This window comes from Mustelus asterias, chromosome 26, assembly GCF_964213995.1.
Source record: "Mustelus asterias chromosome 26, sMusAst1.hap1.1, whole genome shotgun sequence".
NCBI lineage: Eukaryota > Metazoa > Chordata > Chondrichthyes > Carcharhiniformes > Triakidae > Mustelus > Mustelus asterias.
The window spans coordinates 41,122,027-41,146,410 of record NC_135826.1 but is presented as its reverse complement, the minus strand read 5'-3'; the positions used below and the strand labels follow the sequence as shown (position 1 = coordinate 41,146,410).

At 50.1% G+C, this 24,384-nt stretch overlaps 1 protein-coding gene across 1 annotated transcript in view; it reads left to right on the top strand.

Annotated features, from left to right (window-relative positions):
* ano8b (anoctamin 8b) overlaps positions 1-24,384 on the top strand; it is an 89,813-nt gene that overhangs the window by 6,003 nt on the left and 59,426 nt on the right. The window contains exons 2-4 of the mRNA XM_078198554.1: positions 10,086-10,196; positions 22,591-22,723; positions 23,336-23,474. Coding sequence (XP_078054680.1) covers positions 10,130-10,196; positions 22,591-22,723; positions 23,336-23,474 — 339 coding nt within the window. The 5' untranslated portion in view covers positions 10,086-10,129. The remainder of the gene's footprint in view (positions 1-10,085; positions 10,197-22,590; positions 22,724-23,335; positions 23,475-24,384) is intronic.

Below are 24,384 nucleotides of genomic sequence, written 5' to 3'. Positions count from 1 at the left end.
TGCTTAGTCTCTCCTCATAATCAACATCCCTCATCTCTGGTATCAACCTGGTGAACCTTCTCTGCTCTCCCTCCAAGGCCAATATATCCTTCCGCAAATAAGGGGACCAATACTGCACACAGTATTCCAGCTGCGGCTTCACCAATGCCCTGTACAGATGTCAGAGGTAGGTTCTTTACTCAGAGAGTAGTAAGGACGTGGAATGCCCTGCCTGCAACAGTAGTGGACTCGCCAACATTAAGGGCATTTAAATGGTCATTGGATAAACATATGGATGATATTGGAATAGTGAAGGTTAGATGGGCTTTAGATTGGTTCCACTGGTCGGCGCAACATCGAGGGCCGATGGGCCTGTACTGCGCTGTAATGTTCTATGTTCTATGTTCTATCTCCTCCTGAAATTTGTTTGGTATTCTGATATCCCGCAATCTGAGGTAGAGAGTTCCGCAGATTAATGATCCTTTGAATGAAATAATTCCTCCTCATCTCTTTTAAATCTGCCACCTCTTATCCTTAAACTATGGCCTCTTGCTTTAGATAGATTGCCCCACAAGAGGAAACATCCTCTCCACGTCTGTCCTATCAATCCCCCTTATCATCTTCTTCACCTCAAATGGATCTCTCATTCTTCTAAACTCGAGCGAGTATCAACTTAAACTGCCCAATCTCTCTTCACAATTCAAAATGCAGCACAAAAAGAGACCATTCAGCCCATCAAGTGCAAGAACTATCCCACTAGTCGCACCCAAAGAACAAAGAAAACACAGCACAGGAACAGACCCATTGGCCCTCCAAGCCTGCACCGACCATGCTGCCCGACTGAACTAAAACCCCCTACCCTTCCGGGTACCATATCCCTCCATTCCCATCCTATTCATGTATTTGTCCAGCCGCCTCTTAAAACTCATTATCGTATCTGCTTCCACTACCTCCCACGGCAGCGAGTTCCAGGCACCCACCACCCTCTGTGTGTAAAAAACTTGCCTGGTACATCTCCTTTAAACCTTGCCCCTCGCACCTTAAACCTGTGCCCCCCCTAGTAATTGACTCTTCCACCCTGGGAAAAAGCTCTGCAAACACTCTGCTTTTCAAATTATTTATCCGATTCCCAATTATTATTGAACCAATCAAGGCCAGTCGGGTGGAGTGGTGAGTCTTGGCGCTGACAGTTCTGTGCAGTCCTACATCTCAGCAATCAGAGGTTTGGGCACAAAGTGTCTGAACTGAGAGGAGGCGTTGGAGCAGGAGCTGAGAGTCAGTGCCCAGAGGGTTAGTAACATGCTGGAACATGAAGGTTTCTTTGTAAATTGACTCGGTCGGCAGTTGTTCAGCTGTTGCCAGGGCTGATTCTGCAATGACCTCGGTGACAGTTTAAACCTCCTGGCAGCGTCTCCAGCTGGATTTGATTCTGGAGAATGCAGACCTCAGTAGCAAGCAGAGGTTAAATTCGCGAAGGAGAGAAGGTTAGGGCCAGACCTCATTTTAGACAAGCTTATAGGCCAGTCACAACACCAGCAACTGCATTTATATAGCACCTTTAACGTAGTTAGAGTCTCCCAAGATGTTTCACAGGTGTGTAACTCAGTGTAACATTGATACAGATTCACACAAGGCAATAGTGAGCAGAATTATCCCAAAAGCTGACTAATCGACATTCCGGGTGGGAAAACCAGTGCGATTGTATCTGATCTGGATCTTTCTGAACTTAGTCATTTAGTCAGGGCGGCACGGTGGCACAGTGGTTAGCACGGCTGCCTCACGGCGCCAGGGACCTGGGTTCAATTCCGGCCTCGGGTCACTGTTGTATGGAGTTTGCACATTCTCCTCGTGTCTGCATGGGTTTCCTCCGGGTGCTCCGGTTTCCTCCCACAGTCCAAAGATGTGCGGGTTAGGTGGATTGGCCGTGCTAAATTGACCCTTAGTGTTAGGGGGATTAGGAGGGTAAATACAAGGGGTTATGGGGATCGGCCTGGGTGGGATTGTGGTTGGTGTGGGCTCGATGGGCTGAATGGCCTCCTTCTGCACTGTAGATTCTATGATTTCTGGGGAGGGGGGATGGTTTTGCACCGGTTCACAGAGGGTGGGGCCTAAACATGTCGGCAAGCCTGACTTTACAGAGATCCGGGTGGGGGAAGCCTAAATTGACAATCTCCCTCCCCCCCAATAGACATTGAGCTTGGAACCCACCCCTCCCCCCCAACATCCCTGCTGCGCCCAAGGATGGGAGAACCCCAGGAGCAGAGAGAATCCGCCTTGAAACAGACAAAGCGTATTAAATAGATATGGGAATATGTAAACCTGGTTCACACCTTCACTCAGGGGGAACCAGATTACGTCAGGGCGCGGGGGCTGGGAGAATCCCAAAGATTGTTCTCACCAGCGCTAATTCGCTCGTGTTCTCACGATCAGTGCAGGGCTGACGTTATACCGAGCACAGCCAGGCTCGGATTGGAGGTGAGGTAGGATTAGGAGTTCGGTTCAACTTCAGGGGAGCTTTACTGCACGCAGTTTGTCCCTCTGTGAGGGTAACAGCTAAAATCTCGGCAGGACAGTAAAGTTTGTTTGCAAGACGCACTGGAGATATCAAATATCCCATGACCTTTGAAGAAATAATATACAGAGTCGGACTCCTATAATTAGGGTTAAGAGCTTGTAAAGAGCCCTGGACTGAATCACACATCGTTGAGAAAGAGATAGTGACTGAATATTGGGGACAGTCTTCATGGTAATAACTCCTCTCCACAAACTATTCCTTTTGAAAATGATCCTTTTCACCGATATTTGATTTGTGCTGAGTAGAAACAAACATCACTGATACTGATTCACGAGCCACTTTACAGAGACTGTGACTGTCCTCTAATCACATCCACACAAGCAGGCCAAAGGCTTCTGAAGGTACAGCAGTATTCTAAATCCTGCCTCGTGCTATATGCAGTTCAGATACAGAGCCAAAGAGTAACACATTTCTAAATACTTATAGCAAGTGTCTGCGTGAGTTTCCTCCGGGTGCTCCAGTTTCCTCCCACAGTCCGAAAGACGTGCTGGTTAGGGTGCATTGCTCGTGCTAAATTCTCCCTCAGTGTACCCGAACAGGCGCCGGAGTGTGGCAACTAGGGGATTTTCACAGTAAAAGAATCATAGAATCCCTACAGTGCAGAAAGAGGCCATTCAGCCCATCGAGTGTGCACTGACAACAATCCCACCAAGACCCTATCCCAGTAACCCGATATATTTACCCTGCTAATCCCTCTAACCTATCACATCCCAGGACACTAAGGGGCAATTTAGCGTGGCCAATCAACCTAACCCGCACATCTTTGGACTGTGGGTGGAAACCGGAGCACCCGGAGGAAAGCCACGTAGACACGGGGAGAACATGCAAACTCCACACAGACAGTGACCCGAGGCCGGAATTGAACCCGAGTTTTTGGCGCTCTGAGGCAGCAGTGCTAACCACTGCCGCAAGTCCAAGACTGACTCACCCAAGTTCCACCCTGGGTGGAGCTAGTTCATCCAGGTCACCTGATCCGCTCACTTAAAGGGGCGTAACACCCCACTTACAGACATAACACAAGCTGTTTCATCCATTGAAATCCAACCTCCCCACACGGAAACACTCCCATAAAAGGCCAGCGCTTTAACACCCTAACTCTAAGAGGTTCTTTCCTATATCCACTTGGATCGATTTCAAGATAATCTCCTGATTGGTACTTTTCTGACTGAATGTAAAGTCATATTCTGATTTTGACCCTAACCGTCCAATGATGTTGATTCTTTGACAATACTGAGAGTTGTAGAGTGAGTCATTGTTTTCAGGCACTGGGAAAAAGACAAAAGCTGAGAGGCCATTTTGTCCCCATTTCTGACGCCATTGTCCAGTTTCACAAGAACACGGTCAGTCACCCAACACCCCACCCCAAACCCCCGGGTCTCTGCTCCTGCCTCAGCTGATCAGCTGTTGAAACCCTCATCCACATCCTTGCTACCTCCTGACTCGATCATTCCAACACATCCCTGGCTAAACCCCCCCTCCCCACCGCCCCCGCCCTCTGAACTTGCACCTTCTGTAAACCTCAGCTCGTCCCAACCTGTTGTCTGGATCCTATCTCGCGCTGGCTCCCAGTCCAACAACCCCCCCCCATTTTAAAATTCAAAGCCTAATTTTCAAATGGCCCCCATAGTCTTCTCTCTTCCTTTCTCTACAACCTCCTTCAGCCCGACAATCGTCTGAGATCCCCGCACTCCTCCAATTCTGGCTTCTTGAACATTCCTTATCATTGCTGCAGGGCGGCACAGTGGTTAGCACAGCTGCCTCACAGCGTCAGGGTCCCAGGTTCAATTCCCGGCTTGGGTCACTGTCTGTGTGGAGTTTGCAAATTCTACACGTGTCTGCGTGGGTTTCCTCTGGGCGCTCCGGTTTCCTCCCACAGTCCAAAGATTTGCAGGATAGGTTGATTGGCCATGCTAAATTGCCCTTAGTGTCTGGGGGATTAGCAGGGTAAATGTGTGGAGTTGCAGGAATAGGGCCTGGGTGGGATTGTGGTTGGCGCAGTCTCGATGGGCCGAATGGCCTCCTTCTGTGCTGCAGGGATTCTATGATTCTACAGTAGTGGCTGCACCTTCAGCTGCCTGGACTCTGAGCTCTGGAGATTCCATCCCAAACCTCTGCACCTCTCAACCCTCCTTTAGGTAGCACCTTAAAACCTACCTCGTTGATTACGTGCCCTAATGTGTCCTTTCTTGGGTCAGATGTTCCCTGATATTTGCTCATGTGAAGCATCTTGTTATGTTTCAATAATGCTAAAGGTTGACGCAAGTTGCTGTTGTTTTGGGCACTCTTGCTTTCCCGACCAGTTTCTGTCTGACATTTGAGGAGGTCAGCATGTGGAACCCAAACCCCCTCAGCGAGTGCCAGCACCTTCAGGAGAGGAGGAGAGGCAGTCTGAGGAACATGTGGCATGGTAACACTGCTGCCTCACAGCGCCAGAGACCCGGCTTTGATTCTTGGCTTGGGTCACTGTCTGTGTGGAGTCTGCACATTCTCCCCGTGTCTCCCCGGACCAACCGGAGCAACCGGGTTTCCTCCGGTTGCTCCGGTTTCCTCCCACTGTCTGAAAGACGTGCTGGTTAGGTGCATTGGCCATGATACATTGACCCTTAGGCCGGACTTTTACTAACACACCCGTCCCGGAATCGGCCATCCTTTGGCCTCGGGCGGGATCTTACGAGCCTCAGGCGGGATCTTACGAACCTCGGGCGGGCGAGGTTGTAAAATTCCCTATTAGTGTCCAAAGATGTGTGGGTTTGGGGGATTAGCCATGGAAAATGTGTGGGGTTACAGGGATAGAGCAGGAGAGAGGGCCTGGGTAAGATACTCTATCAGAGAATCAGCGCAGACTTGATGGGCCTCCTTCTGCACTGTAGGGATTCTATGATAACATCAAGCGACAGTGAGTGTTCCCTTGGTTAGAGTCCATTGGGATAATGTTGAAGAGAGTCACTGTTTGCGTTGTCTCCAGCGCTTCCTCAGCTGTTGTGAGATGCTAACTTGCTGCTGGTCTGCTGCCAGGAGGCTGTTCGCACCCAACAAGAGCCCTGGCTTTGTGGCTTCACACCACCGAGAGTGGGACTGCTGTGTCCCAGTGACTCCTTACATCTCTGATCCTGAACTTGTATCTGTCTCCAAGACTCCTGGGCGGCAGAGACAAGGCCGCTTCTGTCTGGCAGAGAGCCAGGCTGACATGAGGGGCCTGTTAGGACATTAGCGCAGCAACCCGGGTAGTCTGTGGGTGAAATGTACTGTGCTCAGCACTGAATGTTTCTGGAAAATGAAACGTCAGGGTGGTGGACTTGGGGATGCAAAGTGCCACTGTGGTGTACATTTACAGTGGTAAAGGGTGAGGTTGCAATGGGAGTAAAGAGGCAACGGGGGGGGGGGGGGGGGGATTGGGGGTGGAGGGTGTGGTGGTGGAGGGGAGGAGAGTGAGATGTAGTGAGGGTGAGGTTGCAGCGGGGGAGAGGTTGCAGTGAGGGTGGGATTGCATTGGGTGTGAGGTTGCAATTGGGGGTGAGGTCGCAGTGGGGGTGAGTTTGCAATCGGGGGTGAGGTTAGAGTGGGGGTGAGGTTGCATTGGGGGTGAGGTTGCAGTGGGGGTGAGATTGCATTGGGGGTGAGGTTGCAGTGGGGGTAAGGTCGCAGTGGGGGTGAGGTTGCAATTGGGGGTGAGGTTGCAGTGGGGGTGAGGTTGCAGTGGGGGTGAGATTGCAGTGGGGGTGAGGTTGCAGTGGGGATGAGGTTGCAATGGGGGTGAGGTTGCAATTGGGGTTTGATTGCAATGGGGGTGTGGTTGCAATTGGGGGTGAGGTTGCAGTGGGGGTGAGGTTGCAATTGGGGGTGAGGTTGCAGTGGGGATGAGGTTGCAGTGGGGGTGAGGTTGCAGTGGGGGTGAGATTGCAATGGGGGTGAGGTTGCAGTGGGGGTGAAGTTGCAGTGGGGGTGAGGTTGCAGTGGGGTGAGGTTGCAGTGAGGATGAGGTTGCAATTGGGGGTGAGGTTGCAGTGGGGGTGAAGTTGCAGTGGGGGTGAGGTTGCAGTGGGGGTGAGGTTGCATTGGGGGTGAGGTTGCAGTGAGGGCGAGGTTCCAGTGGGGGTGAGGTTGCAGTGAGGGTGAGGTTGCATTGGGGGTGAGGTTGCATTTGGGGTGAGGTTGTACTGCAAGTGGAATTGCACTAAAGGATGAGACTGCTTGGCGGTGTGGGTTTGTGAAGTCGCACTGGAGGTAAGGCTGCACCGAGGTGAGCTTGCTCAAGGGCTGGAGGTGAGGGTGCATTGGAGAATGAGATTGCATTGGGGTGACGTTGCATTCGGGATGAGGTTTCACTGGCGGTGGGTAAGGTTACATTGGCTGATAAAGTTGCACTCAAGGATGAGATTGCCCGAACATCATAGAGTCATACAGTGCAGAAGAGGCCCTTCAGCCCATCGAGTCTGTATCAGCAGATGTGAAACGCCTGAACTCCCACCTAATCCCATCTGCCAGCACTTGGCCCATAGCCCTGAATGTCATCAAGTCATAGAGGTTTACAGCATGGAAACAGGCGCTTCGGCCAACTTGTCCATGCCACCCTTTTTTTTAAAAACCCCTAAGCTAATCCCAATTGCCCGCATTTGGCCCATATCCCTCTATACCCATCGTACTCATGTAACTATCTAAATGCTTTTTAAAAGACAAAATTGTACCTGCCTCTACTACTGCCTCTGGCAGCTTGTTCCAGATACTCACAACCTTCTGTGTGAAAAAATTGCCCCTCTGGACACTTTGGTATCTCTCCCCTCTCACCTTAAACCTATGCCCTCTAGTTTTAGACTCCCCTACCTTTGGGAAAAGATGTTGACTATCGAGCTGATCTATGCCCCTCATTATTTTATAGACCTCTATAAGGTCACCCCTCAGCCTCCTACGCTCCAGAGAAAAAAGTCCCAGTCTATCCAGCCTCTCCTTATAACTCAAACCATCAAGTCCTGGTAGCATCCTAGTAAATCTTTTCAAAGAACAAAGAACAAAGAACAATACAGCACAGGAACAGGCCCTCCGGCCCTCCAAGCCCGCGCCGCTCCCCGGTCCAAGATTGAATCCTGAATCCAGGATCCCCGCCCAATTTTCCAGCCTATCTACATACCAATATCCTATCCACCGAGCTGTCCCTCACAGCTACGATGCTTTGTTCATTACAACCTATTAACTCACCCCCACCCCCCCATTCCAGACCATGTGATCTCCAGGGAGAGGCGAAAACCCAGAGTGAAAAACCCCAGGGCCAATATGGGGAAAAAAAAATCTGGGAAATTCCTCTCCGACCCCCTGAGGCGATCGAAACGAGTCCAGGAGATCACAATGGCCCTGATCGGAAAATGCTTCCCAACCCTAGTCATTTCCACTTCCACGAACACCATATGAATTCCCTGCCCCCGAGACAGGTTCCCAACTATCCGCAGTCTCGCTCTGTACTGGCACCAGCAAGATGATCATAGAATGAAGCCTTGAAACGAGAAACAAGGAACAATTAGCCCGCGCCGCTCCCTGGTCCAAACTAGACCACTCTTTTGTATCCCTCCATTCCCACTCCGTTCATATAGCTGTCTAGATAAGTCTTAAACGTTCCCAGTGTGTCCGCCTCCACCACCTTGCCCGGCAGCACATTCCAGGCCCCCACGACCCTCTGTGTGAAATATGTCCTTCTGATATCTGTGTTAAACCTCCCCCCCTTCACCTTGAACCTATGACCCCTCGTGAACGTCACCACCGACCCGGGGAAAAGCTTCCCACCGTTCACCCTATCTATGCCTTTCATAATTTTATACACCTCTATTAAGTCTCCCCTCATCCTCCGTCTTTCCAAGGAGAACAACCCCAGTTTCCCCAATCTCTCCTCATAACCAAGCCCCTCCATACCAGGCAACATCCTGGTAAACCTCCTCTGTACTCTCTCCAAAGCCTCCACGTCCTTCTGGTAGTGTGGCGACCAGAACTGGACGCAGTATTCCAAATGCGGCCGAACCAACGTTCTATACATCTGCAACATCAGACCCCAACTTTTATACTCTATGCCCCGTCCTATAAAGGCAAGCATGCCATATGCCTTCTTCACCACCTTCTCCACCTGTGACGTCACCTTCAAAGATCTGTGGACTTGCACACCCAGGACCCTCTGCGTCTCTACACCCTTTATGGTTCTTCCATTTATCGTGTAGCTCCTCCCTACATTATTCCCACCAAAATGCATCACTTCGCATTTATCAGGATTGAACTCCATCTGCCATTTCCTTGCCCAAATTTCCAGCCTATCTATATCCTTCTGCAGCCTCTGACAATGTTCCTCACTATCTGCAAGTCCTGCCAGTTTTCTGCACTCTTTCTAGTTTAATAATATCCTTTCCATAATCGGGTGACCAGAATTGCACACAGTATTCCAAGTGTGGCCTTACCAATGTCTTGTACAACTTCAACAAGACATTCCAACTCCTGTATTCAATGTTCTGACCGATGAAACCAAGCATGCCAATTGCCTTCTTCACCACTCTGTCCACCTGTGACTCCACTTTCAAGGAGCTATGAACATGTACCCCTCGATCTCTTTGTTCTGTAACTCTCCCCAATGCCCTACCATTAACTGAGTAAGTCCTGCTCTGGTTCAATCTACCAAAATGCATCACCTCGCATTTGTCTAAATTAAACTCCATCTGCCATTCATCAGCCCACTGACCCAATTGATCAAGGTTCCGTTGCAATCGGAGATAACGTTCTTCACTGTCCACTATGCCACCAATCTTAGTGTCATCTGCTAGGTGCATCATGATGTGCCAAGTGCTCATCCAGGTCCTTTTTAAAGGATGTGAGGCAACCCACCTCTACCACCCTCCCAGGCAGCGCATTCCAGACCATCACCACCCTCTGGGTAAAACAGTTTTTCCTCACATCTCCCCTAAACCTCCTGTCCTTCACCCCTTGAGGATGTAGTTGCACTGGGATGGGTATAGTTAATTTGGATGATGAAGTTGTATTGGAGGGTGAGGTTGCATTGGAGGTGAGGTTGCATTGGAGGTGAGATTGCTTTGGGGTGAGATTGCACTGGGAGTGAGGTTGCACTGGGGTGGGTACAGTTACATTGCACGATGAGGTTGCATTGGGTTGAGATTGCATTGGGGTGAAATTGCATTGGGGTGAAGTTGCATTGGGGTGAGGTTGCATTGGGGGTGAAGTTCCATTGGGGGTGAGATTGCAGTGGGGATGAGGTTGCACTGGGGGTGAAATTGCATTGGAGGTGAGATTGCATTGGGGGTGAGGTTCCATTGGGGGTGAGATTGCAGTGGGGTTGAGGTTCCATTGGGGGTGAGGTCGTACTGGGGGTGAGGTTGCATTAAGCGTGAGGTTGCACTGGGGTATGTGCAGATTCTTGAACTCCTCATCATCCAAAAAGAACTCACATTTGCACAGACAATTCCAATGTTTCTGTCTCACTCCCCTCTCTGTGTAAGATGAATTGTACACTGTACTGTCTACTGATTCTGTTTTTGTATTCCCGCAGATAAACTATTTGGCAAAAGTTTCCTCCAAGCGGGACGTTACATCATGTCCCATAAATCATGGATGAAGACAGTTCCAACAGAGAATTGTGATGTATTGATGACATTTCCAGGTATGACCAAGACCCTCATGAATAGTAACTAATTCAGAGAGAACAGGCTGGGCTAGATGTTCCCAGCTCGATAGCTGCAGCTTGGAGTGGGTGTTGGGGAGGGGATGGGGAGGGCAGTGGGGGGGGGGGGGGGGGGGGGGGGGGGCGGAAATAAAGGGAATGGAGATTCTCAATCTGTTGCTGCCACTGGGCACTTTCTCAGAGACAGGAGGGAGCAGGCACAACTACCACAGAGGCAACCAGCCAATGGAGGTGATGGAGGCTCTGATTTGACCACTGGTGTACAGGTCATCATCTGAGCCGAGGCAGCCTCCCCGCTCCGTGCCCCAGAGAGGGGGTTGTGTCGGGTCACCAGATTCTCATATGTCAAAACTGGGATACGTGGAAGAGGCTTAGGAAGGCAGGACTTGGATGATTGACATGTTGGGTGACCAATGGCAGGGGTCAGGGGGAGGGGCCATTGAATGATATCTCCCTCAATGTCTCCAACCCGAATTGAGAACCCAATTCCCCAAATCCATAGACCTTGAGTCACTGAGAAACGACCAATCAAATTCATTTTATCCCTTCCTGTGGAACTCATTTCAAATCTTCAAAGAACAATTTCAATGTGCTGTAATTTTAAATATTGCGTACTCTGAACAAACAACAATAGGCAGTGAAACTATCGTGATTTTGCACAACAGTCCAGCTAGTTAGTTACAGATGAACTCATGAGCAGATTATTTTAGCACGTGGCAGGAAGATTGCATTTATCAATTATCATCGAATGTCCTGTTCTCAAAACTACACACTTGCAGCTGGTAATAGGTGCATCTTGAGTATTAGATACTTGGGTTACAATTCATAGCCTGGTCCATCTTTACTGACAATTTGCCTAATCAATCAAATTAATTCATTGTTTGGTCAGACAGAATGTGAGTATAGCTGAAAAAGACACATGCTGTTGAAGCTTTCAATCTTGCACTCATCAGGACAGACACAAAAATACCAAATCTCAAAGGGAACAACAATTTATACTGCATGAAAAGAGAGTGCCGATTTGTTGGCAGGTGGACTCTGATTGGTAGATACATCGCCATGGAGAATGTACCAGTTAACGGATGACTTTTGTTCTGAAAAGTACCACAGATTACCCTGGAAGGTGCTTCACGCTGCTGCTATGCAGTCGCAACACGAGTGGCATTCACCACTAACAGGATATCGGCAGCCAACCAAAAAGGCATTAGCTAACCACACAAGTGAGTAATGTGGTTCATGAATTTCAGTGCCATTGTGATGCTAGGTATGTACGTTCGTACATCCCAAAGACTGGCAGATTGTAGCAAACAGCATCTCCCTTTCACTGTTCACTACGGACAAGGTACAGACCGTAACTAACCACCCCGTGCTTGTAAAACTCAAAACAGAGTGTCCAACATTAGATGTGATTCCACGATTAGACAATATTTAATAAGCAATCCTGAGTGTGCTGAGAATTACACAAACAACCAATTTAAGATTGACAATTGGGCTCACAGCGTGGTTCACTTCCAAGTGTTAGAAGCTCCATATATTAACACACAGGGCCCTGTCCTTTACAGACAGAAAGGACACGTACACACATTGCACCTGTTTCAACTAAACAAAATAGACAACAGCTATTCTCTGGTTCATCTACCAGAGGAATACCTCAACCAATCAGAGCAAACCTGCCTGGTTGAATTTAAACAAAGCTTGGCAGTTAACTGTCAGTCATCAGTTAACTGATGCATTCTCCATGGCAACACCTGTACTAATCAGAGTCCACTTGCAAACCAATAAACAGTCTTCTCATATAGTATAAATTGTTGTTCGCTTTACATTTGGCATTCTTACGAGTTGTCCTGATGAGTGCAAGGCCAAACGATTCTACAATGTGTCTTTTTTCAGCAACACACAAACAATTCTAAATTTTAACAGAAGATTAATTGTGCAATTGAGTTGTCTGCTATGAACACAGCGTTCTGCTGCTCTGGAAGTTATCCAGACTGGTGAGGTGGGGTTATCCTAAACTGCAAAGTGATTGACAGTTCCTCGCAGCCACTCAGATGGCGCAGCAGTGAGGGTGACCTGTGTGGCAGCCAGTGGGATTGTCGAGGAGGCGGGCGAGGGGTGGGGGGGTGGTGATCGAGCGGTGATGGAGCAGCAGGGTGGACCGAGCAGTGACGGCAGCTGAGCGGGGGAAGTGGCTGAGGGTCTCGGGGACGTTGGAAAGGTTTCAGCAGCAATGGAGCCGTCAGTGCCAGTAAGGTTGCGATAACCCTCTCGGACGGTGGCTCCATAACATGGTGGCAGCCGTTAGTGAACTGCTGGATCCAGGGTGGAGCTGGCCCTAATTCCCAGGGTCTGGGTAGGATTGTGGTCGGTGCAGACTCAATGGGCCGAATGACCTCCTTCTGCACTGTAGGGATTCTATGATTCATTAACTCTTTACTGAACTTTAACTGAACATCAAGTTGAACTATTTCACTGAAAGTAGATACTACGAGTTTAGGAAAACCTTGGCCAAGAAATATCCTCGATGTAGAATCTATCTTCTTCTCTGAAGCATCCTTCAGGGCACAGGTCTTCTTGTGATGGTTGGTCTCTTCGAGTTATCACTGGCAAACAAAGGCTGCACATGTCTTTTTATCCACAATTCTCCACTCACTTCCGGAAGATTCTCTGTCATCTAGCCAAATGTGTAACCAGAAACCAAACACACGGCTCGAACATCCAGTGAAATTACTTTTGAACAACGCCCTTACGCTTAGTTCAAACTGCATGCTCCATACATAGCAGCCATATAAATCAAAGCCACTCTGTCTGGATTAATGTAGACAACTTCCCTTATCTGGGAAGCTTCAGATCACATTTCCCAAACCAGAGCAACTTTACGACCTGCATCTGGCTTTAATCTATAAATTGACCAAAAGAAATCCCAGCATGCTTAGCTCTCAGCCGGAGAAGCCATTATAAAGCCACTATTGGCATTATTATTGTTAAATCACTGGTGTAGCCGTTCTTTCTCTGTCCACAGTGGGAAGGAAACATTGTACCCACCTCCCTAACCATGTAGCCCCCAGGGGTCTCCACTCCGAGTGGCCGAATGACTTCACCCCTCACAACGTTCAGTGTAAATCCACGCCTCTGATCCATGCCTCCATGTTAAGGTGTCCTCGTGGCCTCTGACCTGCCTCAGCAATGCCCACCTCTCCCGCTGGGGCAGTCGATGCTTCCAGTCCTCTGATTGGGCATGAAGCCTGTCCACTGTCCTCAGAATTGGACAGTGAGCGTGGAGGCAGCCAATTAGGCCACTTGCTGAGCGGACACAGCTGGCCAGTGCGGATTTGGGACCACCGACATCAGGAAAGCTCAACAATTGGCCAGGTGCCTTGTATCCAGGGGGTGCTGAGTCTGGTGGTTTCCCTTCTCACTCACCTCTATGTCTATTGGCACAACTTTGTCTAACAATCAACACCATTTAATATCCCACTGAATGCCACTCTCAATATTCGGGTAGAAAAGCAATGTCACCGCAGGCAGGATCCAGTCCTTTGGAATTCAGATGGTGGGTTTTCCAGTGGCAGATAGCCTTTCGACAGAGGGCAATAAAGTGTCTGCCCAATCAGCATAATAGCAACCCCATGAGGGAAACTCGGACCTGTGACGATATTAACCTATCCACAATGCCAGCTGGGTCTCAATGAGTAACAGTGCCACTGAGGCAGAAGGTTCTGGATTCAAATCCCACTCCAGACATTTGGACCCATAATCCAGACTGGCACTTCTAGTTGCAGTACCGAGGGAGTGCTGTACAGTCAGAGGTGTGATACTTCAAATAAGATGCTCTTTGAGGCCGGTGTAGAAAGTTTATTTATTAGTCACAAGTAAGGCTTACATTAACACTGCAATGAAGTTACTGTGAAAATCCCCAGTTGCCACACTCCGGTGCCTGTTCAGGTACACCGAGGGAGAACTTAGCACGGCCAATGCACCTAACCAGCACATATTTCGGACTGTGGGAGGAAACCAGAGCACCCGAAGGAAACCCACGCAGACACGGGGAAAACGTGCAGGCTCCACACAGACAGCGACCCAAGCCGGGAATCGAACCCGGGTCCCTGGCGCTGTGAGGCAGCAGTGCTAACACTGTGCCACCATGCCGCCCCACACGGCACAGACCCCACAGCCACTGAAGAAGAAAGGTGGGGGGGGAATTTCTTCCCACTATCCCTCAATCAATTCCACTAAAAACGTTAAGTGACAGCGGGATATAAATTGTCCCACTGGGAAGACGCAGCACGGGTTTATGAAGGGCAGGTCATGTTTGACTAATTTGGTGGAATTCTTTGAGAACATTACATGTGCAGTGGACAAAGGGGAACCTGTGGATGTGGTGTATCTGGATTTCCAGAAGGCACCTGACAAGGTGCCGCACCAAAGACTGCTACATAAGATAAAGGTGCACGGTGTTGCGGGTAATGTATCAGCATGGATAGAGGATTGGTTAACTAACAGAAAGCAAAGAGTGGGGGTAAATGGGTGTTTTTCTGGTTGGCGATCAGTGACTAGTGGTGTGCCTCAGGGATCAGTGTTGGGACCGCAATTGTTTACAATTTACATAGATGATTTGGAGTTGGGGACCAAGTGTAGTGTGTCAAAATTCACAGATGACACTAAGATGAGTGGCAGAGCAAAGTGTGCAGAGGATGCTGAAAGTCTGCAAAGGGATATAGATAGTCTAAGCGAGTGGGCGAGGGTCTGGCAGATGGAGCACAATGTTGGCAAATGTGTGATCATCCATTTTGGTAGGAATAACAGCAAAATGGACTATTATTTAAATGGTTAAAAATTTCAGCATGCTGCTGTGCAGAGGGACCTGGGTGTCTTTGTACATGAATCACAAAAAATTGGTTTGCAGGTGCAGCAAGTAGTTAAGAAGGCAAATGGAACTTTGTCCTTCATTGCTAGAGTGATGGAGTTTAAAAACAGCAAGGTTATGTTGCAGCTGTATGGTGCTGGTGAGGCCACACCTGGAGTACTGTGTACAGTTTTGGTCTCCTTACTTGAGAAGGGATATAAGAACAAAGAACAGTACAGCACAGGAAACAGGCCCTTCGGCCCTCCAAGCCTGTGCCGCTCCTTGGTCCAAATAGACCACTCGTTTGTACCCCTCCATTCCCAGGCTGCTCATGTGACTATCCAGGTAAGTCTTAAACGATGTCAGCGTGCCTGCCTCCACCACCCTACTTGGCAGCGCATTCCAGGCCCCCACCACCCTCTGTGTAAAAAACATCCCTCTGATATCTGAGTTATACTTCGCCCCTCTCACCTTGAGCCCGTGACCCCTCGTGATCGTCACCTCCGACCTGGGAAAAAGCTTCCCACTGTTCACCCTATCTATCCCCTTCATAATCTTGTACACCTCTATTAGATCTCCCCTCATTCTCCATCTTTCCAGGGAGAACAACCCCAGTTTACCCAATCTCTCCTCATAGCTAAGACCCTCCATACCAGGCAACATCCTGGTAAACCCTCTCTGCACTCTCTCTAACGCCTCCACGTCCTTCTGGTAGTGCGGCGACCAGAACTGGACGCAGTACTCCAAATGTGGCCTAACCAGCGTTCTATACAGCTGCATCATCGGACTCCAGCTTTTATACTCTATACCCCGTCCTATAAAGGCAAGCATACCATATGCCTTCTTCACCACCTTCTCCACCTGTGTTGCCACCTTCAAGGATTTGTGGACTTGCACACCTAGGTCCCTCTGTGTTTCTATACTCCTGATGACTCTGCCATTTATTGTATAACTCCTCCCTACATTATTTCTTCCAAAATGCATCACTTCGCATTTATCCGGATTAAACTCCATCTGCCACCTCTCCGCCCAATTTTCCAGCCTATCTATATCCTGCTGTATTGCCCGACAATGCTCTTCACTATCCGCAAGTCCAGCCATCTCCGTGTCATCCGCAAAGTTGCTGATTACACCAGTTACACCTTCTTCCAAATCATTTATATATATCACAAATAGCAGAGGCCCCAGTTCAGAGCCCTGCGGAACACCACTGGTCACAGACCTCCAGCCGGAAAAAGACCCTTCGACCACTACCCTCTGTCTCCTATGGCCAAGCCAGTTCTCCACCCATCTAGCCACTTCTCCTTGTATCCCATGAGCCTTAACCTTCTTAACCAACCTGCCATGTGGGACTTTGTCAAATGCCTTACTGAAATCCATATAGACGACATCCACGGCCCTTCCTTCATCAACCGTTTTTGTCACTTCCTCAAAAAACCCCACCAAATTTGTAAGGCACGACCTCCCTCTTACAAAACCATGCTATCTGTCACTAATGAGATTGTTCCGTTCTAAATGCACATACATCCTGTCTCTAAGAATCCTCTCCAACAACTTCCCTACCACGGACGTCAAGCTCACCGGCCTATAATTTCCTGGGTTATCCCTGCTACCCTTCTTAAACAACGGGACCACATTCGCTATCCTCCAATCCTCAGGGACCTCACCCGTGTCCAAAGAAGCGACAAAGATTTCCGTCAGAGGCCCAGCAATTTCATCTCTCGGCTCCCTGAGCAGTCGAGGATAGATGCCATCAGGCCCTGGGGCTTTGTCAGTTTTAATGTTCCCTAAAAAACCTAACACTTCCTCTCTTGTAATGGAGATTTTCTCTAACGGGTCAACACCTCCCTCTGAGACACTCCCGGTTAACACGCCCCTCTCCTTCGTGAATACCGATGCAAAGTATTCATTTAGGATCTCCCCTATTCCCTTGGGTTCTAAGCATAATTCCCCTCCTTTGTCCCTGAGAGGTCCGATTTTCTCCCTGACAACTCTTTTGTTCCTAACGTATGAATAGAATGCCTTAGGATTCTTCTTAATCCTGCCTGCCAAGAACATTTCGTGACCTCTTTTTGCCCTTCTAACTCCCCGTTTGAGTTCTTTCCTACTCTCTCTGTATTCCTCCAGAGCTCCATCTGTTTTCAGTTGCCTGGACTTAACGTATGCCTCCCTTTTCATTTTAATCAGATCCTCAATTTCCCTGGTTATCCACGGCTCTCGAATCCTACCTTTCCTTTTTACAGGCACATGCCTATCCTGCAGCCTTATCAATAGTTCCTTAAAAGACTCCCACATGCCAGACGCGGACTTACCCTCGAACATCCTCTCCCAATTAACATCCACCAATTCCTGCCTAATCCGGCTATAGTTAGCCTTCCCCCAATTTAGCACCCTGCCCGTAGGACAGCACTCATCCTTGTCCATTACTATCCTAAAGTTAACAGAGTTGTGGTCACTATTTGCCACTTGTTCCCCTACCGAAACTTTGACGACCTGACCGGGCTCATTTCCCAGAACTAGGTCCAGTATAGCCCCCTCTCTAGTCGGGCTATCTACATACTGTTCCAAAGAACCTTCCAGTACGCATTTTACAAATTCCTCCCCGTCCGGATCCCCAGCTCTAAGCACTTTCCAGTCTGTGCCAGGGAAATTAAAGTCCCCCACTACAACAACCCTATTTTTTCTGCACCTATCCAGAATCTCCTGACATATCCTTTCCTCCACTTCCCGTGGGCTGTTGGGTGGTCTGTAGTACACCCCCAGCATAGTGACTGCACCCTTCCTGTTTCTGAGTTCCACCCACAGCGACTCAGTACATGACCCCTCTAAGTTGTCTACCCTCTGCACCACGGTAATATGCTCCTTAACTAATATCGCTACTCCCCCACCTTTTTTAGCCCCTCCTCTGTCTCGCCTAAAACACTTATACCCCGGAATATTCAGCTGCCAGTCCTGTCCTTCTTTTAACCAAGTTTCCGTCACCGCAACCACATCCAAATTCCGCATAAGCATTAAGGCCCTTAGTTCGTCTGTTTTACCCGTTACGCTCCTCGCATTGAGGCAGATGCACTCCAGACCTCCAGGCACACTCAGGTCATCCTCCTCCAGAGTGCTCCTCTTCTTAGCTAGCCTTGCCCTGGCCCCCAGCTCAACCCCAGCCTCAGTATTTACTGACCTACTGTTTTGTTCCCCACCCCCCTGCCACACTAGTTTAAATCCTGCCGAAACACTCTAGCAAAACTCCCAGCCAGGATATTTGCTCCCTTCCAGTTAAGGTGTAACCCATCCTTTCTGTACAGTTGCCATCCTGACTTGAAGATTTCCCAGTTATCTATGAATTTAAAACCCTCCCTCTTGCACCAGTCCTTTATACTGGCACTGGAGGGGGTGCTGAGGAGATTCACTAGGTTGATTCCGGAGTTCAGAGAGTTGGCTTATGAGGAGAGACTGAGTAGACTGGGGCTTTACTCATTGGAATTCAGAAGAATGAGGGGAGATCTTGTAGAAACATATAAGATTATGAAGGGAATAGATAAGATAGAAGCAGGGAAGTTGTTTCCACTGGCGTGTGAAACTAGAACTAGGGGTCATGGTCTCAAAATAAGGGGGAGCAGATTTAGGACTGAGTTGAGGAGGAACTTCTTCACACAAAGGGTTGTGAATCTGTGGAATTCCCTGCCCAGTGAAGCAGTTGAGGCTACCTCATTGAATGTTTTTAAGGCAAGGATAGATACATTTTTGAGCAGTAAAGGAATTAAGGGTTATGGTGAGCGGGCGGTAAGTGGAGCTGAGTCCACGAAAAGATCAGCCATGATCTTATTGAATGGCGGAGCAGGCTTGAGGGGCCAGATGGTCTACTCCTGCCCCTAGTTTTTATGTTCATTATCAGATTACTCTTTGTGGGATCTTGCTGTGCACAAATTGTCTGCCACCTTTCCTACATTGCAACTGTAACCACAAAACCTACTTCATTGCTCTAATTCCCCAATCTTTTCCAGTTGCAAATTTTGATTACGGCATCTCCTAACCTGGGAAAACAACCCAGTTTGTGTGCAGTCTTTTCCTCCGCAAGTAACCCTTGGAGTCCACATGTTGGTGTGTTAAATTTACATCCCTTCAAGACCAGTAGGTCCTCTTTGAGGTGTGGGGCCCAGCACTGCTCACAGTGACTCCGGGTGTGGTCTACCCAGGGCTTTGTTTAGCTGAGGCGTAACTGCCCCGCCCTGTATTCCAGTCCCCTCGATAGAAAGACCAACATTCCATTAGCCTTTTTCATGAAAGGCTGGGGCTGGGCCAGCCCGGTGGCACAGTGGTTAGCACTGCTGCCTCACAACGCCAGGGACCTGGGTTCGATTCCCCGCTTGGGTCACTGTCTGTGTGGAGTTTGCACGTTCTCCCCGTGGGTTTCCTCCGGGTGCTCCGTTTTCCTCCCACAGTCCAAAGATGTGTGGGTTGGGTGGATTGGCCATGCTAAAATTGCCCCTTAGTGTCAGGGGGACCAGCTGGGGTTAGTGGAATTAGCGGGGTAAATGTGTGGAGCTATGGGGATAGGGCCTGGGTGGGATTGTGGACTCGATGGACCTTCTGCACTGTAGAGATTCTAAAATAAATGATTCTTGGACCTGTTCCTGACATTTTCATGATTGATGCTCCTGGACCCCAAAGTCTCTTTGGATCCCCAACACCTCTAGATTTTTATATTTAGAAATTATCCTGTCTTATCCTTTCTAGGTCCAAAGTGGATGTCCGCATGTTTGTCCACATTGAAATCCATTTTGTTCCAGTATTGCCCAATCACTCACTCTGAATGTTTCTGCAGTGTTATACTTCCGTCGACACAGCGAGTAATGCCAACGCTCTGTCAGTGGGAAACTTGGATACATGACTTTCTATCCCATCACCTTGTTCATCCTGGCTCGGGTCACTGTCTGTGTGGAGTGTGTGCACGTTCTCCCCGTGTCTGCGTGGGTTTCCTCCGGGAGCTCCGGTTTCCTCCCACAGTCCAAAGATGTGCGGGTTAGGTGGATTGGCCATGCTCAATTGCCCCTTAGTGTCAGGTGGACTAGCTTAGGGGTAAATGCATGGGGTTTTGGGGATAGGGCCTAGGTGGTCAGTGCAGACTTGATGGGCCGAATGGCCTCCTTCTGCACTGATGGATTCTATGATTCTATGATCATAAATACAATCAATAGCTGAGACCTCCGATCCTGTGGGAGGCCACATTCTGCCAATGAGAGCCCATACTCCCTACACTCTTTCACTCAGCCAATTTCCCAACCACCTGAATAACTTGGAGTCTGTACGATTGCCACAGTTGCTCGCAGGGATTACTGCCGGAACAGAGGGGCTGTTTGGTCCATTGTACCCGTGCCAATGCTCAGTATTAAACTGCGTTTTATCTACTCCTAATCACATGTTAAGCCGTATTACAGACTGGCTTACTGGCGAGCAGAGTCGGGTTACAGGAACACTGACGCTGGCAGCATCCCATCCTTTGGATTTTCCAGGGACTGAACTGCTAATGAGGTAGGAGCCAGAGTTTGCGGGGATGTCAGGACACCCTGTAACCAGTTCACTCTCCGTCTCAGAGAGAGGGAGCGGAGAGGTTCAGACACTTGGGGAAGTTGTGAATTAGGGGAAGTATCCCCTTGGTTATCCCATGTGGAGCTCATCACTTCAGACCATAGGAATGGGAGGAGGCCATTCAGCCCCCTCCAATCTGTTCCATCGTTCAGATTACAGCCGATTATGACTGATAGGTGTCTCAACTCCATCGAAGCAGCTTGGTTCCACAACAATTAACATCCTTGGTTAACAAGAATTTTTGTCTTGAAAACCTCAACATTGGACGTGGGTGTTGCTGGCTCGGCCGAGCATTTATTGCCCCTCCCTAATTGCCCCTTGAGAAGGTGATGGTGAGCCGCTGCATTGGACCACTGCAGTCCACGTGGTGTATGTACCCCCACTGTGCTTTATTCTTTTAGAATCATAGAATCCCTACAGTGCAGAAGGAGGCCATTGGGCCCATCGAGCCTGCACCAACAACAATCCCACCCAGGCCCTATCCCCGTAATCCCATGTATTTACGCTGCTAACCCCCCTGACACTAAGGGTGGAATTTAATGAGATTTTTCCGAAGTGCTGGGCGGACGTGAAACTGGGAGAGTTCCAGATCCGTTTTTTGGGTGAGTTTTCAGGCCCAATTTTACGCACACTGTCTGCAAAATTTTGGACTCGTAATTTTCTAGCCAGAGAGGTTGTGGGTGGGGCTTAACTTGCCAGACAGCCAGCAGAGGGCGGTATTGCGCATGTGCAGACCTCTAATGCTGCACATGCACAATAGCTGTAGCGGGGGTCTGACAGACAGAGAGCTGTCAGGCTCAAGCAGCTCCACCACCACCCCGCCCCCCTCCGGCAACCGCGGGGGCCTGCGGCCCCTGCCCCTGCCGAACCCCCTCTCCCCCCGCCACCCAGACCGATCGCGTACCCCCATCTCTCCGCCACTGATCGCGTGCAGAGTGGCAGCGGGGCCCCTCCCCCACAGGCCCCACCCCCATTGGCCCCGCCCACCCACAGGCCTCACCCTTGGCACTTTCCCCATTAGCCCTGCCCCTGGCACTGCCTGGTGGGCATTGCCCAGGTGCCAGGCTGGCACTGCCAGTCTGGCATCGCCAAAGGGGCACCCCCCCTTGCCCTCAGCCTCCCAGGGGGGCCTCAATGGCCTCTGGTTCCAACGGCGAGGCCAACACAGCTGCTCCCAGGAACATGTCTATTCCTCGACGGCGAGAACTGTTCCTAACAAGGTCATAAAGAGGGGAGGGCCTGGACGATTGAGAGTGGGGCTCACTAAGCAGGTGTTAAACAGCAGTTAGATAAATTTAATTAAATTAACCAGCCTCTCATCCATTACCAGGGTGAGGCTGACGATGCTGGGAACTCGGCTGCCGTAAAATCCTGCCGCTCGCACTCGCCGCTTTACGCCCGATTTTAGGGCCTTTTCCCACCTCAAAACGGGCGTAACGCAGCGGTAAAAACCCACCCTAAAGGTCAGTTTAGCATGGGCTAATCCACCTAACCCGCACACCTTTGGCAGGAAACCGGAGCACCTGGAGGAAACCCACGCAGACAGTGACCCGAGCCGGGGCTTGAACCCGGGTCCCTGGCGCTGTGAGGCAGCAGTGCTAACCCACTGTGCCACCGTGCCGCCGGGAATCGAACCTGGGACTCTGGCGCTGTGAGGCAGCAGTGCTAACCCACTGCGCCACCGCACTGCCGAGAATCGAACCCGGGTCCCTGGCGCTGTGAGGCAGCAGTGTTAACCCACTGTGCCACCGCGCTGCCGGGAATCGAACCCGGGTCCCTGGCGCTGTGAGGCAGCAGTGTTAACCCACTGTGCCACCGCGCTGCCGGGAATCGAACCCGGGTCCCTGGCGCTGTGAGGCAGCAGTGTTAACCCACTGTGCCACCGCGCCAACTCTGAAATTAATTTGCCTTCTTACCACCAAGGGATTTGTTTCATTATTCCCACAGAAACGACGGATGACCACACGTTACTATGGTTACTGAACCACATACGACTGGGAATCCCGGAGCTGATTATCCAGATCCGACATCACAAACACACTAATGTTTACGCATTCTTCGTGACAGCAACCTATCAGAAGTAGGTGTGAGCGGGGTCTGGTGTGAATGGGGTTCAGTTTGCTGGGGGTTGTGTTGGGTGTATTGGTGGGGGGGAGGGGGGGGTGGTGCCTGCTGTCTGTGTGTATTTGGAATGTGTGTGGGACAGAGAGTCCTGGCTGGGGTCACACACAATGCGGACAGGAATTCGGGGGGGGCGGGGAGTGTCAATTGTATGTGAGCTGATCGCGGTCCGGCTACACGGTGGGCCTTTATGGAGTTTGACTGGTGACCATTCAGCAGTACGGGGGCGGCACGGTGGCACAGTGGTTAGCACTGCTGCCTCACAGCGCCAGGGAGCCAGGTTCGATTCCCGGCTCGGGTCACCGTCTGTGTGGAGTTTGCACATCCTCCTCGTGTCTGCGTGGGTTTCCTCCGGGTGCTCCGGTTTCCTCCCACAGTCCGAAAGATGTGCGGGTTAGGTGGATTGGCCATGCTAAATTGTCCCTCAGTGTCAGGGGGACTAGCTAGGGTAAATGCATGGGGTTATGGGGATAGGGTCTGGATGGGATTGTGGTCGGTGCAGACTCGATGGGCCGAATGGCCTCCTTCGGCACTGCAGAATTCCATAATTCTCTCTCAATTCTGTCGACAGCTTGCTCCGAGGTGCTGAGGAGACGGGTCTGCGGAAACCAGTGAAGGAAGAGTTTGGGGGAGGGTCGAGGGCCTTTTCCTGCGAGGAGGATTACATCTACGAAAACATTGAAAATGAAATCTATTTCTTCACTTCCCAGGTGAGGCAGTCTGGGGGTTCACCATATTGGCAACGGTGTTTATACCACAAACACACAGAAACCCTCTGCAAGACTTAAGCTCAGGATCTAGGCACTGGGTGCAGTTCTGAGGGAGTGCTGCATTGTCTGAGGTGCCGTCCTTCAGATCAGATGATAAACTCAGGGCCCTCTCTCAGGTAGATGTGAAAGATCCCACAGCCGCTATCTCCATGGGACCATGGGCCTTCGGCCCGATCCATGGGTGTTCTCTCCAGTGTCGTGGCCCAACATCACCCGAAACACACTGGCCAGAATCTTACCACCGTTCACACCGGCAGGATTTTCCCATCTCGCTGCAGTGAATGGAGATTTGGCTGGGCGCCAATTCTTCTGACTTCACTGCAGTGGGAGTGTGGTGTGAACGGGTAGTAAGATTGCGCTCATGAGGCACAGTTTAGGGTGGCACGGTGGCACAGTGGGTTAGCACTGCTGCCTCACGGCGCCAGGGACCCAGATTTAATTCCGGCCTCAGGTCATCACTGTCTGCGTGGAGTTTGCACATTCTCCCCGTGTCTGCGTGGGTTTCCTCCGGGTGCTCCGGTTTCCTCCCACAGTCCAAAGATGTGCAGGTTAGGTTGATTGGCCGTGCTAAATTGACCCTAGTGTCAGGGGGTAAATATGAGGGGTTACGAGAATAGGGTCTGGGTGGGATTGTGTTCAGTGGGCCGAATGGCCTCTTTCTGCACTGTAGGGATTCTATGATTCTGTTCTATGACATCTGTCATTGCTGTTTGTGGGATCTTGCTGTGTCAACATTAGTTGTGTTTCCTACATTACAGCAGCAGCTACACTTCAAAATCCCCTCTCTCATTGTGTGAGTCTGTATCTCTCTCTCTTTCTGTGCACATCTCTCTCTCTCTCTCACCTGTCT